Source organism: Thermobia domestica, chromosome 14 (genome assembly GCF_964235325.1).
Source record: "Thermobia domestica chromosome 14, izTheDome1.hap1.1, whole genome shotgun sequence".
Taxonomy (NCBI): Eukaryota; Metazoa; Arthropoda; class Insecta; order Zygentoma; family Lepismatidae; genus Thermobia; species Thermobia domestica.
The window spans coordinates 135,912,904-135,931,295 of NC_137467.1; the positions used below are offsets into that span (position 1 = coordinate 135,912,904).

The 18,392-nt window shown below is 33.6% G+C and overlaps 2 protein-coding genes across 7 annotated transcripts in view; one reads left to right on the forward strand and one right to left on the reverse strand.

Annotated features, from left to right (window-relative positions):
- The window catches only part of LOC145670333 (BBSome complex member BBS7-like), a 97,316-nt gene extending 89,787 nt beyond the window's left edge, over nt 1-7,529 (forward strand). For 5 of the 6 annotated variants that reach the window (XM_081738863.1, XM_081738861.1, XM_081738862.1 and 2 more), the window contains exons 15-16: nt 1,415-1,642; nt 5,250-7,529. In XM_081738863.1, the coding sequence (XP_081594989.1) occupies nt 1,415-1,642; nt 5,250-5,386 (365 nt within the window). In that variant the 3' untranslated portion in view covers nt 5,387-7,529. The remainder of the gene's footprint in view (nt 1-1,414; nt 1,643-5,249) is intronic. The other variant, XM_081738867.1, reaches the window with a different exon arrangement.
- Nucleotides 7,530-10,502: 2,973 nt separating this feature from the next.
- LOC145670335 (cholinesterase-like) overlaps nt 10,503-18,392 on the reverse strand; it is a 51,495-nt gene continuing 43,605 nt past the window's right edge. Inside the window, exon 3 of the mRNA XM_081738868.1 lies at nt 10,503-13,145. Coding sequence (XP_081594994.1) covers nt 12,755-13,145 — 391 coding nt within the window. The 3' untranslated portion in view covers nt 10,503-12,754. The remainder of the gene's footprint in view (nt 13,146-18,392) is intronic.

The window sequence follows — 18,392 nt, forward strand, 5'->3', positions numbered from 1 at the left end:
TTTTTTCTAATAAAATTATTAACCGTATATATATATACGATAAGGAAGATGGATAATAAATGCAAATGCCCTCACTTCTGGTCTAATAGCTAGTGCGTGTGCCTTTGATGCATGTAAAATCGGATTAGATTCCCAATGAGAGAGCATTTAAAAAATTGAACGCTTTACGGTGGTTCGGATTCCACTTTAAATTGTAGGTTCACGTTTCACATAGTGTCCGTTCGTAGTGTCCGTTTCGATGCTGACAACGGACACTAAACTTCAACACACAAATACAATACAAGAAAATATTGATAATAGGTGTTTCAAAATTCACGCAAAAAGTAATTTTGATAGAAAACATAGGTTTGTAATTAAAAATTGTAAATTCTTTATTGATACATAAAGTATACAGTATAGGGTTAGGCATGGAATAGTATATCAAGTAAATAACCTTCACGGCTTTGCTGGCACATATGCACTCTTTTGTTGAAATTTTTCATAACCATTTCGCATAAATATGGCTGAATTTCGTTGATACAGTGCTCAATTACTTCCTTCAAGACATGGGTGGTCCTGGGCTTGTTGGCATAAACCTTGATTGAGTCTTGAGTCAATTGAACTTTGTAGGTATGAAGATGCAAATCTTTCGTGAGAATACGCCGTAGAGAGCTTCTTGAAATGTCCAGTTATTGACCACGGTGCCGATTTGATGTCCCTCGACTATCAACAACACTCTCATTAACTGCTTCGATGTTTTGTGTTGAACGATGACCAGAGTGTTTAAGGTCCCAGATTGATCCGGTCTTCTTAATTTTTTTTAGTTAATCTATTCACAGTTGATGAAGTTAAATCACTATTCCGACCATATTTTGTGCGAAAATTGCGAACTGTAGCTGCCAAACTTTCATTATTTTGAAAATATTGCTCAACAATAAAAACTCGTTGTTCTTTCGTTAGCGCTTCATTTTTAATAACCCTGTACTGTCAGCTGCTTCGCTTTTTTTTTTTTTTTTTTTTTTCAACACTTTACCGCACAAATAACGCAAAATTCAAATCTTGTGTGAAGTCTGGGACACGATGTAGAAAAATTCTCGGACTGAGGAAGTAGGAGGAAACAAGAAGTCGGGGAAACTACGCATATTTCGTCTAGTGCAAATTCTCGTGGTTTGAGATTGAACCTTCTGTACCAGAGAAGAGTGCTCTATATTTGAGCCATTACGATTCCAGCTAGGAAATAGTTTATGGGTTAATAGACATGCATCATTTTAATAGTGACAAAAAATTTCTGTTAAAGGTGTTACAAACTCAATTGATATATTTTGTAGTCTTTTTGAACCGAAACAATAGATTCTCTCGATCATTTTACACTTCTAATTTATTTATTCTTTTGTAATTTCAAAAATTTTACAAGTTTCATTATTTTATTTTTCAGATGTTAATGTTGAAAGCGTGATACACACTCTTCATCTGCTGCATCCAAAACTTGATGCTCAACTTCTTCTGGCGAAACAAGTAGCTATTCTGGAAGCTTTACGGGAGCTTCAAACTCATGAGGCGGACACCAGTTTTCTGTCTCCAGAATATCAGCACATATTGGACAATGAGAAACAGCTTCAGGCAGAATACAAAAGACAGCCTTCACATTTAGAGCGATTATATGGTATATTTCTTTGCTTTTTTTTTCAAATTTTTTTTAATGTATAAAGTGCTTACTGTAGGAATTTCTGTAGTAGCTTGTTCGTGAGTCTGAATCTCTTTATCAAAAAATATTACAAACGGAAATCTTAATTGAAGAACGATAAAAAAAAAAAAAAGACAGGAATTTTTTTATTAGTTGCCACACGGTTATGCTCTGTAGGATGAAGGGGACAAATGTTAACGAAGGGGATAATTATGAAATAATTGGTGAAATGATAATGTGGAAGGAAATGGAAGCACTACAAAAAAATACGGACACATTGTTCACTAGAAACTCACATAGAGTAAGATCAAAGCAGGGCCACTTGCATTAGAGGTGATCTTAAAACTAAATGGAAATAATATATGTACAGATGGTTATCAAAATAATGGGAAAATGAAATAAAACATTTCAGTTTAACGTCCTACGATTACGCCCTATAGACTAAGGGAAACGATGATTAAAACAAGTGAATGATGGAGAATGGTGGAATGAGTAAGTGGGAGAAAACGGGAAGTACGCTGAGAAAACCCATGGATGTTGTCTACCACAAACTTACTTGGCCGGGGATCGAATCTGAGACCTCACGCACTGAGCCGCCGTGCCCCCTTTCGAAATAATAGAAAGGTCTGTAGTATGTATCACGTAGGATGTTTAAAGTGGTAACACAGAATTCATGTACAGCCGTTCATGGTGTGTGATTGTCTGTAGTATGTTAGGCGAGGTGGAACGGAGGTATATATTGAAACGGGCAAATGGTGGTGATTTCAAAGAGACTAAATTGTGAGTGTTGTATCTAAGGTGACCACTGTATTAGATATGCCGCAAAGAGCTGGTCTAAAGTGATGAAGGCTTACGGAACTTATTCCAAACGAACTTATTGGCGAAGAGTAATGTAGGGTGAAAGAGAAGCCTCAGTGACGCTGATCTCTGAGCAGGGAAGATGATTATCATCACGGTCTGCAGAGTGAATGCAGCAAAAGTTACCGCGGAACTCAATCAGTATGTAGAGCATCCTACTGGAACAATCACAATATAATATCACAGCATAATCAAAATAGGTCCGCGGAAAACTACGTGTCACTAAGTATATATATATATATATATATATATATATATATACCTAGGTATATATACAGGTGCGGATCCAAGGGGAGGGCTGTAGGGGCTATAGCCCCCCCCCTTGACGCTCAGGTATACACTAAATAAAATGGGCTTCATCCTACTTTCTTTACATTGGATGAAGCGGCAAACTATGGTTTAGCCCCTACCTTGATCATATCCTGGATATACACGAAAAACCACAGAAGTTGTATAACAACAAGATTATTGTGCTGCCGGAAAAGTGGCAGGTCTTGTACAGAATAGTACATATGTGATTTCGTAATGTTATTTTCAACTCACAGTAAATGTATTCTTAATTTTGACTTCCAAAGACTGAATCTTTTTTAGACAACTTGAAATTAGGAAGCCCTGAGGTAGAAAAAGCAGCGTGGAAGTGTTCACATATGTCATGTTTCATAGATGGGACACGTTATTTTCATGGAAAATACTCGTAAGATGCACAGCATAGTAGTTGGAAGGGCTGTAGGAAAAGACCTGTGGATAGGGCGGAGAAGAGATTGGGGCTAAGTATAATCTGTACATTTCCCTCAAGTGCCGTTGCTGTCCAATATCGTATCGCACCGTGGGTGGCACACAATGTCACCAAACTCAGTGTAGGGCTTATTTATGATAGGTCGCAGGGCAGTCCATGAAGCTGATAGTTTTCTTTGTTGCCATGTTTTAGGGACCATTTTATCCTTTGTGTGTGTGTGTGTATGTTGTGCTCGCTGGTAGTGGAATTTCATTCATATTTTTAAACGCTAAAATTAAACAATAGATTCCGACATAAAGAAAATAAAAGGAAAGAATATTCTTAAGTTTACAAGCTTGAAAATTATGAAGATAAAATGGAACCATGCTACATCCTCGTTAGGTCGAAATGAGCTTTGAATGTTGTGACATTTTATTTATTTGTTTGTTTTCTAAAGAAGTTTCAGTTGCGTAGTTGGTTGTTTGGGTTGGAGAAAACTGAAAAAAAAAAAAAGACAGGAAAACATCGGAATACTTTAAATTTGGAATGAAACTATAATAAATAATATTAATACTTTCTATTAATTAATTTATGAAGCACTAATAATAAATTGTTGATTAATTCCAGCTCATATATTTTTGACTGAACTTCCGGTATTCTTAGTTAAAATGTTGTGATTATGTATATGTATGAGTGGTTGTTAAAAATATAGTGTCTAGGAAGTCCTGTACCGTGGACTTTGAACTAATATAATTCGGAAATGAAACGTGTGATATGAATTTTGATGCGAACGAAGTTTATTATTATATGTTTATTATTGTTATTATTATTATTATTATTATTATTATTATTTCGAGGAAGGGGAAATACACCACATAAATAGAGAAATCCGTGTTAGGCTAAGAATGAGTTCTAGTTCTGTTTTCTGGTACATTGTACAAATATTTAGTACGCATCATGTGATGCCCTTTGGGTGCTCACAGTATTACTAGCACAGCGTTTCTCAGCCGCTGTGTTGCGAATACATGTTAGGTGTGTCGCGAGATTTTTAATGTCTTCTAAGATCTTCCGCAAAGAAATTATCTTTAGAAGAAATAAAAAATTATCGCCAATCGACTTGATTTTACACTGGTCTTCTAAGTTTAAAGCTGGAAAATTTGCTTCTAACGCTGTCCATTTTTATTTGGAAAGAAACACTGGACATGAGAATGTGTCTGTCAAGAGTTCATCCACGCATAGATATGTTTTGCAAGAATTGCCAGGAATAAATATCACACTAGTTTTAAGCTTGATGTTTTCTTATGTTTTTTATGATATTTCTTCTTTATATTCCTGCTTAAGAGTCATAAGTGTCTGTTATGTTAATATGTTTCTATTCAGGAGTTTTACGTAACGAAATTTCTCTCTCGTAGGTTTTTTTTTTTTTTTTTTTTTTTCAACAAGGAAAAATATCACTTGCAGGAGTGTCGCAAAAGTTTGGAACGTGCTTTGGTGTGCCCCAAAAGAAAAACGATTCAGAAACGCTGTACTAACAGATAAGAAATTTTCTGAAAACTATGCTTTCATCTTGACATAAAATTTTGTTAAACTGTCAAGCCATACATTGCAAATACAAGATAACGAAAAAAAGTTTCGATAGTTGAGGACATGCACGTTAGAAACTAGAAACGAAGTTCTCGTGGCGTAGGATTTTGGAAATGTTTCCGGGCAAAGAAGTTTATATATATATATATATATATATATATATATATATATATATATATATATATGTAACGTCATTGTCATCGTCCTTACGTATGTCTACTTATGTGGTATATTTCACTTCTTCGGAATAATATGCCGAAGGATCACATTTCCTTTGTACGCAATTCGCATTCATATCACACGTTTCAATCTCGAGATAAATAGTACAAAGTTCAAGGAACAGGACTTTGTGGATACTCTGTTTATACTGTTTTCTGCTTCCTTTCTTTAAATTTTTGTTAAAACAAATATGTTTTTGTATATTTTTAGGTATGATCACCGACTTATACATTGATAGGCATAAGTTTAAAGGAGTCAACGTAAAGAGCAAAATACCCCAACTGTTGGAAATATTGGACAAGTATGACTTGGACCGACTTATCGAATTTTTTCAACAACCTGTATGAAAATATTTGGTGTAACACATCAATTTTAGGGAGCAGGAATTTAAGGCATTTCTACCAAGAGAGTCTTGGCATTTTTAAACTAGGAAATGTTGACATCTGAAAATGAATAACTGCTCTTTAACTAGGCGGCTTCCTTGTCGGCACTGCTGGAACTAATATTCTGCAAGTAATTATAATAGCAACATGTGTGTGTGTATACAGTATATAAAGAACAAAGTCAAACTGACTCCCAACCATCTTTGTATTAACATCTTTTGCGTAAATCTACAGCACTGTTTAATATGGTCAGAGTTACACCGTGAATTTACAACTATTTTGAACAAGTTAGAACGGTGAAATAATTTGGAGGCCATATCTTGTAATTGGCATAAATTCCTTAAAACTTCACGAAGGCAATCATTTACAGTAGTTCTTTTTCCGCTCGCCATAATACAAGTTAAAGTTTTTCAGACTAATAAATACTTTGTAAAGAATTTGAAGGTGCGGTTCTTGAACTACCTGGCTTCTGGTCTCGAACAATTCCATGCAGACTAACCTAGATGCGCCTTTGGCGTGGGGGACCCGGCTTCGATTCCCGGTGGGGACTTAGGTGGTTTTGATCCAGCGTTAATCTGTACCTCCACGTATCACAGCCTCGCTTCTGAAAGGGACGCTAAACTAAAATCAAATCAAATCTAACTGGCTTAGATGGAAAGTTGGAGTCTTGGATTCTTTGTATTGCACTGCATTGAATTGTTTCTCATTAGTTATGATTGCTTGTTTATCTATGGTATTGCACCGTCAATACAGTTACAAGGAAGTTGTCTATACTGCAAACATTAAATGGTCAATTTCAGGTGCCAAAATTTCGTGCTTCAAAATCTTCGCGGTAGGAAAGTAAATACCTAATTTTCCAGTGACCAAATCTACGTCGCTCAGGAATCAGCATAGTTGCACGCGAAAGATTGATGTAAATTAATGGGAAACCTTGTTTAATATGTTGAAATTAATTATGTGAAATATATATATAGGCCTTTCAAGTATATGTTTTAACAGTAAGCCGTCATACAATTCTTAGTTCATCACCACCTACCTAATCGTAACAGCAGAGTTGAAAGACACCTCAGGATACTTTTTTATATATGTTTTGTTTGCAAACTTTGGTTACTGTTATCGTGATGCTACAAAAGAGGTTATGATTGTGGTTAAGAAGAACGTTTCACGAAGTGTAGTGCCATATTATTGTTATTTTTTTTAATGACCTTTTCTAAATCCATACCTGTTTCTTAAGTCTTAATAACCAAAAGCCATTTCTTTCTTTTAAGCTTTTCGAATATAATTTTCTTATTTGTACCAAGTAAACAGCATTAATTTTAATCTTATTTATTTTTACGAGATTTTTTTTTTTTTTTTTTAATCTTCTAACCGAGAGTAAGTTTCTCTACTCTCTGTTTTAAACTTTATTTATAATTCCTTGTTAAACCTTATCCTTTTTTTTTTTTTTAATTAAGTCCAAACTTACTACACGCAATTAACATTTGTATATTTGGTAATGGCTTTATTATTATATCAGCTATTTGCTTTCCTGTCGAAATTTGTTGCACACCCAATTTCCTTTCTGAAACCTATTCGCGAATAAAAAAGTGCTTTATTTGAATGTTCCGATGAAACTCAAAAAAGTTTTGGCGAATTATATATATAAATCTTAAACTCAGTTCCCGTTTTGATATTCAACATTAGTTCTGAATTTCGTAATCTTTACTCATATACGGATTACTTCTTATGCGATCACCCTTCATGTATATAGTGCTACTTGTGTATGTAACTGCAGTGGCACGCTGGAGCCCGCAATTTCAAGGCATTTGTTCCTTTAACCGTTTCGAACGTTAAAGAACATTAATTATAATCTTATTTGTAACTATACATCCTATAAAGCACAAGGCTTATTGAACAGTGTTCAGACAACACGTAGTTTTTTTGTTTTGTTTTGTTTTGTTTTGTTGTTTTAACCTGCTAACTCAGAGTAAGTTACTCTACTAATTTATTTTGGACTTTGTTAATAAATAATAATTCATCCTTAGTTTTTCTTTCTTTGTCATATGCTTTACTACTCCTAATGCTGGGATTATTTTGTACTAATCGCGACCAACCACAAATATACATTTTTGTTTTATCTGTTATGTTCTGTACAGTAATATTGATCTAATAACGAGCAAAAGTAACTATTTTCTAATGAATTTGTTACTTTTTTTAATATACATTTGTGCTTTATCTGTTACATTCTATGCAGTAATGTTGGCCTAATGAGGAGCAAAAGTAACGGTTTTGGTAATGAATTTGTTACTAAAAGTAAAATGAAAATATGACTTATATTAACGAAAGGAGGAAACAGCCATTTTCGGCTTATTTTTACACACCAAATTCTTTGTAGGTGCGAATTCAAAAATACACAAAGAGTGAAAAAGTTATGACTTGACCGAGACTGGAATCCGAGATCTTCGGCGTGTTGTGCCAATGCGTTAACCATTACGCAACTCAGTCCACTCCTACAACAACCATATACTCTCTTACTCTTTGGTGTTCTTTCGGCTGTTCTGGGAACGGATTGAATAGCGTAGTGGTTAACATCGGTACGGTACGCCGAAGATCTCGGGTTCGAGTCTCTTTCCAGTCGTGCACTTTGTCACTCTTTGTGTATTATAGAAATACTACGAGTATTTATTTTCATTTTCGTGTGACCATGTTAGGATGCTTTTGTTTTATATGTGTTTTCAATCTTAGAAGTATATGTAATATATTCTTTTGTCATACTAGACTAGGAAATTTTATATTTATTTAATTTCCTTGTGTATAAGAAAATAAATCCGTCCAATTGTGATATGTATTGTTTAATAAAATGTTACTGTTGATAAAAATATCTTGTTTTATTTATATAGAATTGGAGAATATCGCAATTTGTGCAACGTATGAAATACTTGAGTATTTTGGCCTTTCTAGTGTCGATTAACTTCCCCAATAATAAACATAGTACCCTTTAATTGTCGATACAGCGCGACATTTAGACTTGCAAACTAACCCTAAATTCAGACGAAGCGACTTCCTGTTGACTCCACTTATCATACTATGCAAAAGAATGGAATAGTGCAGACTACGTTTACTTTTAGCGACTCATGTTTGTTTGTCGCTGTTCGCATACAGATGAAAACTATGCAGACAGAGTTGTTGCTTATGCGGTGATGCAATTAAAGTCAAATATTGATTTAAATATTGTGTATCTGTAAAATGAAGTTCAATATTTAAATATTTATTCTGACTTTAGTAGTTTCAAGAATATTCATTTTTTAAAAATTACAAGATCATCTACTCATTTACGAATATAGTTATACATGTTAACGTTTAAAATTAACTGTAAAAAATTAATCAAAAATAGTTCAGTATTTTATCTTTACTCTTTTTCCGGAAGCAACACATAATATTTATTTATTTATTATTTGTTCTTTTCGGAGAAGAACGAAGCACAACCTTACTTGAACACTTTAAATAGTAGCATGAGACATATAATATAGTATATCGTTTCAAAATTCTTAGATTCTCTTTAGAAAATCCATACCTGTTTCCAATACCAGTTACTACATTTAGAAGATGAATCTTCTGACGAAAAGAAGTATTAAAAAGAAAAAAAAAGAAAAATCTTTGCTTTTGAAATACAAGCCTCAGAGTATGTTGAAAAATTAAACTTTGGTAGCATAAAGTATAAATATTAATGAATCAGGTAATTTAAGAGTAAATCATACTTGAAATACCCAACAGTATCTAATTTAGAATCGAAGAATCCTTTCTTACCTAATAATTTGCTCAACAAAAATATGCCGATATGAGAAATTTCAATTCGCAGTGTTCATAATGATCTAAGCTGAATACCGATACTATCCACCAGTTGGAGAATTATTATATGTTTAATTGCATTCTTTAAGATCGTTGGTGGTGGCACTTTGTAGACAAAATTTATTTTTCCGCATGTTGTGAAGGCTGTAACTCAGAAACTAAGCTGATTTTCACTTTTCCTTTACACAAAATTGTGGTTTATTTCGTGAATAGAAATCCAAACATTGATACAAAAATTTGCATATATGAACGTAGAATAAAGGTGGTTTTAAAAGATTTTTTTTTTTTTTTTTTAATAGTGAGTTTATTGTGCTACAGGCATATTATTCAAATGTAACGACGGAACGGAAATATGTACAATTGCGATCGAAACAACAACTCATCTTCTATCGAAAGTCATATACCTCAGTCCTGCGTAAAGTGATATAGATGTTTCTCATTATGTAGTTGCAGTTTTTATGATCAGCATAGGAACTGAGGATACTCACTTCTTTGTATCAGCCAATAGAGTGAATGAATACCTGGATATATTGTAGATATATAAGATAAGTGTGTAGATCTTTATGACACGAAACGTTATGTAGTCTTCTAAATCTTGTGTAAACTTAGCAGATAATACAATTAGGACTTCTCTTTAACAGTTCCTTATTTCGTTGAGATTTTGGTAATATTTTGCGTATATCCTTCAAATTGTTCTTAATCATACTGTGTGTCAGTGAATGAAATGAATGATAATGCTATATGAGCTATGATGCAAAATCTATATATTATGATGCAAAATGGAGTTACTTAAAGTGATCAACTATTCATTTCTAACATTACTTGAGAAAAATATATCAAGTGCTTTGCAGTGTATGGTACAGTCTGCGACAGAAGAAAATGGTATATGTTATATTAGTTTAGTTATATATAACGTGTATATGAAATATACTATTTTCTTGTATCAATTTGTACAATCGCTAGCAAAAATACATACCTTCCCAATTCTGAAATGATGCATGTCCCGACACATGGCCATATGAACTTTTTTGCTTGTCTATCCATAAGGAATCCACTCCTGAAATTTTGCCGTCCTTTTTTGATACACCTTGTATATATGTATATATATATATATATATCGAAAATTAAAGATAATTTCTTAATTGATGAAATTTCTTGTTTGATCCTATAAGAAAAGTCAATATTTTTTTTTTCTGCTAAGTCTCTAACAAGAATTGTTCACAATGACTAAATGACTAAATTTTGTTTTTACTGTAACTCTTGAAATGGTCATCTCCGGTACGAAGACTATTGGAGTGTCATTTTGTAATACTAGAACTGGCGTATGTGTTTAAATTGATCTATATTATATTTTGTGTTCGTAGTTACTAATCAATGTTGTTAGCTTATTGAAGGTAAATTTTAAAATGAGAGCCAAATAGAGAGGTAACAGCAACTGAAATGTATTTTTAAGTTAGTTACGGAGTGTTCAAGGAGCACCTTTCCAGTTCTTCCAGTTCTAAAGGGTTGAAAATAAAAGTACGTTGTAAAAATATATATCAGTAAATCAATTTTAGTGTATCAATTTTGCTTCTTATACTTTTGTCACATTTGATTTTAGATACTTTCGACAATCATAACAGGAGCTGAAGTTTTACTTGTGTCTTAACGACAGCCGTTGTCGGAATACCAACGAGATGATGTGTATATTGACCAATATTTCGAAAAAATGAAAGTAAATCTCTATGTTTTACATCCTACGGTTATGCCGGCTAGGCTAAAGGAAGCGATGATGATGAGAAATGAATGAAATGGTGGAATGAAGAAAATGGGAGGAAACGGGAGAACCGGTAGAAAACCCCCACACACGATGTTTGTCCACCACGAAGTTCACTTGGCGCGAGCTGGGATTGAACCAAAGACTTCATGCACCAGAGGTGAACGCTCTACCACTGATCCAACGTTTCGAAAACAGACATTGTTCACATTTTCTGACCCTGAAGAGGAGACCAGTGTCTGTTCTCGAAACATTGTTAGACAATGTACACACCAAATGACTGATATCTCGAGAACAGCTGTTTGCAATTTATAGAATATTTACTACACAGTTTACACAATATTATATTCAGAACAGTACATTCTAACAACAAACAGTGGGAAATAACAAGCTATTATATAATGAGGCTTTATATCGAATGTATTTGATTTTTTATGATATACATATCATTTACTGAACTGTAGGACTTCTTCTAAAATAATTATTTAGCTAGGGCTAGAACTTATTCTCAAACACAAGATGGATCCTTTAAGTTTTACTCTAATACCAAATGTGGTAGCTGTTTGTAAATATACAGTAATACAGGGTACGTAACATATATGGGTTAGGTAATTTTCATACTGAATGTTGAGAAGAAAATGAATAACCGAGATTAAAGTCAGAAGCCTCTTCTATCTCCCGACATGAGTACGAGCGGAATATACGCCCTTCCTACTTCTACACGTTACGATCCAACTCTTCCTTTCTCAACAATTAAACAGAAAGCCCTGGCAGAAGCTCCTTCTATAGCCCGTTTTTGATGCATGTAACTTGGTATGTGGCTAGACCACATCTAAGAAAAAGAAAGCACAATAGCTACGGCTTTTGCATTCTACTCCTGCTCTGTAAGTGATGGAATATGGACAATAATAATTTATTGACAAAATGCTTCTTACGTTATAATCTATCCAAATGAAAATATGAGATCTCCATCGCGGATGAATTGGTTGGTCCTCTCGCCTTTGTCACAAAACCTGGGTTTGATCTTCAGTAGGATTGCGTGGCTTGAATCTCAAACTATAGATCTACGTTAAACTCCAAATAGCCGAAAATATGAGAATAAAAAAATATCCTAAGAAGCTTGATAGATATTAACATTTCTTTAACGTTTCGCTCATAATGTGTCTTGCTTCATTATGTAGCACGAGAAACCAATGAAAGACCGTGAATTCCGGATTTCGTTACCAGTAGTTCAATATCTTGTTACTACTTTCCGAGGGGCTTATAAATGGTAATCTTATTTTACAGCTTATACTTTGAGCATAAAAAAACTAGGCAGTTAAGTTTCTGAAATTAATATTACACTTTTACAGAATTTTTGTAAAGGTAATCTTTTGATTTTTTTCCCAGTTCAGATTTAATCGAAAATCTGATCATTACGAACTCCTTTGTAAGCTTGTGACATTTGTAGCCATTCATGAAAAATTCCCATCAGATATAACTAAATCAACTCAAAATTTTGTCTTATTAATAATCACAATTTTGCTATAAAATTTGAACCGACATTGACTACATCAATGCCTTAAAATTCAGTGCCTTCTGATGCAAAATTCTCAGTGCTGTATTTTGCAATTAAAACGCTTCTGGACAAATTCTCAGGTAAACTTTCTTCGTAGGTTGATAAAATTTTCACAACACTAATTTCTGTTGTGCAGAGATGATTTTTTAAGAGAAATTACTCAACTATCTTCTGCATATGATTTTTTTCTTTAATCTCGCTCGTTGCGCAAAATTTTAATTTTACCAAGTTTTGTTATGTGACAGAAAAAGTATGTGAATACAATTAACATAGTAACTAAAAGAAGGCATAAAAGAATTAGTCCAAAAATCAGATATTTGATTCCGGTAAAGCACTCATTGTGTGGTAAAGGACAGATACTGGTATCGGGGCTACTGCAGCTGTTTCTTCCTTGTATGAGGATACGATGTGTGTTTCTCATCAGAGATGGCACTGTTGTTCCCCAGAAGTCGACATCGCGATTCCAAATATTGGTGCTAGTAATCATTTCCTCAGTTCGTGTAGAAAACACATACATGTACTTCGTCTTCTCTTTGAATTGAGGCCAGCCAATACCATCGTTGCTGAGTCCGTTCGGATTCCTGGAATTAAAAAAACATGTGTAAGGTAAATTCATTTTATGAAGTACCATAAATGATCGAAAGAAACATTTATTGTAGATAACATCAATGTTTTACTCAGTATGTATTATGCCCTGTTACTCTGCCGTGCTTACTATTCATGCTTAATGCATTTAAAAGAGTTCACACAACTAGTGTGGATTAAGAGCCTGACTTACTATTAATAATACAAAATTTACCATTTTTCTTTTGCTTGTTTTTCATAAGTGAAAGGAGATAATGAAATGCAACTTATCACAATCATAGATAAAGTTATTCTACAACAGAAAATATGAACCTGAAGAATGTTCAGTATTGCCATCCATAGAAATTACAGTGTTGCCAGAATAACATTTTCCCCAAAATCTAAGTTAAGGTAGCAACTAGAGGAACGAACTCAACTGCATTTGATTACGTGTCATGTTGTTTTGAAATCCTGTGAAGTACTTTTTAAATAATAGTCGTATTTAGTTTGTAATAAACAAAATAGTTTCAACATACAGTTATTAAAATTAAATAATAATGTTATTTAAAAAGTAGTTTACAGGATTCCAAGACAACATGATATATAATCAAATGCAGTTGAGTTCATTCCTCTAGTCGCTGTTTTAACTTACATTTTGAGGAAAATGTTATTCTGGTAACATTGTAATTTCTATGGATGGCAACACTGAAAATTCTTCTGGTTCATATTTCCTGTTGTAGAATAACATTATCTATGATTGTGGTTAAGTTGCATTTCATTATCTCCTTTCACTTATGAAAAACAAGCAAAAAAAAATGGTAAATTTTGTATTATTTTTAGTATGTCAGGCTCTTAAGAGCTTCAATTAACATGGGCCACAAATGTTTTTCATTATACAGTGTTATTACAAATGATCTTCCCGATATTACAAACCTGAACAAATCTCGCTTAAGAACACTCATGCACATGAAAGTGGTATCAATGAATACGGAAGCTCAAAAAGTTTTACTTTACATTTAGTTCAAATCATATCGCATGTGTTCACTTTGTCACGTGATACACATCTAGCCTGTAGTCCATTTCTTTCCAAATGCGTTTGCTTATAGATGCATCCATTTGCTTTGAATTCGGAATACCGCTTACGGATGCGAATACTATGCCCACTGGATGCATCTTCTTTAAACTTCCTTCTAAAATTACGTTGCACAATGATAAATAACAGACTGGAAGACGTGAAAGTTCAACACAAAAAAGCACCTTCCTGTCTTCATTGGCAGCCACTTGCCTATCTCCCTAGCGGCGAAAACAGTAACTACGCTGACAGCGTTATCAGTTACCCAAAATTTTCAGTTTTTGTTTCTAATGTTGTAATGCCCCATCAACTTATTTGATGGCATTACAAATATAACATTTCTTTGTGTTATTAATGTCTAAATAGTCATTTATTTGTTATTACATTATTATAATTTATTTAATCTCATTCGTAATTATTAAATGAATCATTCAGTTTAGTGGCCAATAAATACTTAAAATTCTCCGCCTGAAAAGCTAACGTTGCATAAAGAAGAAGAACAAATTTGATTGAAAAAAAAGTTTTGCTAATGAAGCTAAGCGTGATTCTTACTAAATGTGGACATTTAATATTAAATATAACAAGAAACAAAATAAATATCTGTAATTAAAGTGTAATCCAGGTAAAAGACTAGTAATAACATTTTACTATCCGTTGAAAGTTATAATTTGGTTGAAGATCAATTGATGCTAAGAATAATGTGGTACTGAATAGTTAATTTCGCCCTCTAGAACCAAATTCGATACAACCTGCCGCGTGATATCCAAACCTCAGCAAATTCAATATGATTAAATTAATTAAAAACTTTATACATGAAAATATGTTTATGAGAATTGTTTGCTCCCTACATGCCTAAGCTGTTTGTTCGTATCTGTTTATGCACTTTCATGGTTCTGCCCTTACTCTTAATAGCTAACTACTTTTAACCATAAGCAAGACGGGGATACTCAGCGTAATAACATAATATGAATAATCACCTGATTCGAGTGACAAAATATCAATTTGTGAAAAAAAGATAATTATTAGATTTACGACATTATGATAGTCAATGACTTTATGATAAATAAAAGTAACATAATTGTGAAATGAATAATGTTGCATTCTACGTATACGATATGGATAGTGAATGGTTAATTAATTAATGTTAATGTTTACAATTTGGTCACTACGAATCCTGGTGTGTGTTCTGACTGATTGACTGAATCTTGCTCCTGAGTTTCTATAGTTGCTATTGCATGTAATTACCCTGTCAATTTTCCGTGCTTTTGTTTTGCATGTCCTGTAGCCTATGTTGCGTTATGCTTATGACTGTAGAACCTTATTACTATTCACCTTGTCTATAGTGAGTGCATGGATTTAGCTATTGAACTATATATAAACAACTTATACTAAGTTTAGGCTGCCTATTGATAACAATTCAATAAACTCAGATTGAATAAAGGCAATTCATATGGGATATTTGGTGTAATTTGTTCTTTAAAAATGATAATGATATTATCTTGTTGGAAAACTTCATTGCTTCTCCGAATATTGGTCAAAGCTCAACCTGATGGTTAACTTCCAAGGAGGGATCCTGTCGTTCTGACACGAGTCCTGTGATCTTCCGGCTGGGCCAACGAATTCATTAATTCGTTTACAACTAGAACATCAACACTGCACTATCGTCACGATTCATCTTGGGCAAGTACAGTGTGTTCGAAAAACTACATAACATTACCCTTAAAGAAGTGGTGAAGAGGGGATTGTTACAATTGGCGACCTATCATCCTGGATGAAGAACTGTATGTCACTTCGACGAGGAACTGTTTTTGGAGGTTTAAAGTACTAATAGAAGAGAAGTAACGACACGCGGTACGGTACGTTTATCGAAGGTTTGAAGGGGCGAAAACTGAAAAAAATTGAAATGAAAGAAAAACAAAATAAAACTACGAACATTAACCATGAAGTGAAAGACAGCGATAGATATGGTTGTTGTAGTGAGTATATGATGTCATTGGAGAAATCTAGAAAGATAGTGGGCTCCATTATATGTTATAATTGTAATTTATTATACCATTTGAAGTGTGCTAATATCAATATGTACGATATTTTAAGTATGTCTACTACTGCTTGGTGTTGTGCAAATTGCTCTAGAAAACAAAATGGCAAAGGACTAAATAAGTTAAGATATAATGATGAAGTGCAAAAGAAGGTAAAACAAAATGACGAAGAATACAATGACGAAAGAGAATTTAAAGAGAATAAAAAAGATACTGTAGAAGATAAATTTGACAGAATACTGAGAGAACTTCGTCAAATATGGCATGACGTACAAAGTTCCACACAGGAAAGAGAAAAATGTACAGACGAAATTGAAAAAGAGACTCAAGAGTTCAACAAAGGAATGAAAGAAGAGTTTCAGAAGCTGGTTAAGGTTACAGAGGAAGAGTTAAAAGATAATAAGTCTGACACTGGGAAAGGTAATAAAATCGAAATTAACAAAACTGATGAAGGAGCACAGGAATGCCAACGGTTAGAAAATAAGCATCAGTCAAGAAAGTTCGAGACATCGAACATAGGTAAAGAACAGCAGCGTAAAGAAAATACATTTCTTGTGGAAGAAAGTGTGGATAAACCGATGTTTAAAACAGATTTGATCCCGGAAATTGTATCCATTGGAATTCGTGAAACCAAGAATGGAAAATTGAAACAAACTGTCAGTCAAATGGATGTGAATCTATATTTGGAATCTGGTGAAACAGAGAACGACATGATCGTATGCAAGTCCCGAAGTCGGAAGAGCCAGGGAGTTATGGAAGAAATTGATAAGGAATGCAATATCCATGATGAAGAACGTTGCACCGAAGTCGAAGAACGTGAAGTCAAATTTGAAGAAAAAGGTAACACGACTACAGAAGTTGATATTGGTGTTGAAGAAGAGAATTGTAATGTGACATCGAATTTTGGCGAAAGAAATGACAACTTTAGAAAGAAAGACGATGGCATTCGAAAGGAAATGAAACAAGACGAAGGAGAAGAATCGAAGTTGAAAGAAACAGATGAATTCAACGAGAATGAAATGGAAAAGGTTGAGATCGGGCAAGATGAGACAGTGAAGTTTGAACCAAGTGTCCGACATTTATCAAACGAAAGAGAAACAAATCGAGGACATAGCAAGAAGAAAGAAGTGAGATATAGAGTGAAACAACGTTGGATAAGACGAAGAGTACATAGAATGAAGAAAATGACGAAAAGATATCTGAAAGGATATATGTGGATATACCATTCGAAGAAAAGAAAGAAATTCGAACATGAAGAAGAGAATAATGAAACGGAAAACAAGAAAGAAACTAAATGAAAGCAAAGACAGCAAATCTTCGCATAGAACAAGAAATAAATCCATAGCACACAAGAGAAGGAAATATGTAAAGAAAAGGAAGAAATTAAGAGAAGACAGAAGACAAGGGTACTTTAGAAAGAAAAAGAAAATATCAAAGTGTGAGATTTATGAAAAAGTGAAAGTTTGTCAGTTCTCCGTAGATAAACAACTACATGATCATCTAATGCCTTTATCTCGACGAGAAGAAATTGAGAAAATAGCAAATGTAATTACAGCGAATGATTGCTTGAATTATATTTATAGTAACAATAAGTATCTGTTGTGGAAAAGAAGGAAAAAGAAATACAATGTAGAACTGCCCAATGGAATATATCTGACCGGGATAAGACAATCGACAACTAAAATGAGACGACTCTATCAGTACTTGAAAGAAGTGAGGAAGAAAGCTAGGGTGGAAAAGAAAGATTTGAAACACCAAGAAAGGAAGACAGTTCAACATCAAACCTACGGCAAAAAGAAGATTGAAGATCATCGTAAAATCATAAGAAGAAAAAAGCAATTGAGAAGATTGGAGACCCGAACACCAGATAAGACATGGATAAAACGAAGATGGGATTTGTTTCAGAATTGTGAATCTAAAACAAAGAAGACAGAAAAGAAAGAAATGTTCCGTGATACAGGTTAAAAGAAAATGGGAACTTACTTGATGTTGGAATTTTATGTTTGACTTTAGTAATGTGTTATCGTTTATTTTAATATTGGAGTTTATATATGTTATCATTGAAACTTCGTTGCAGCTGCAACAAATCTATTTGTTGGTGCCATAACAATTCCATTCTTTAATTGTTCATTATTTTTATGGTACTGCAATTG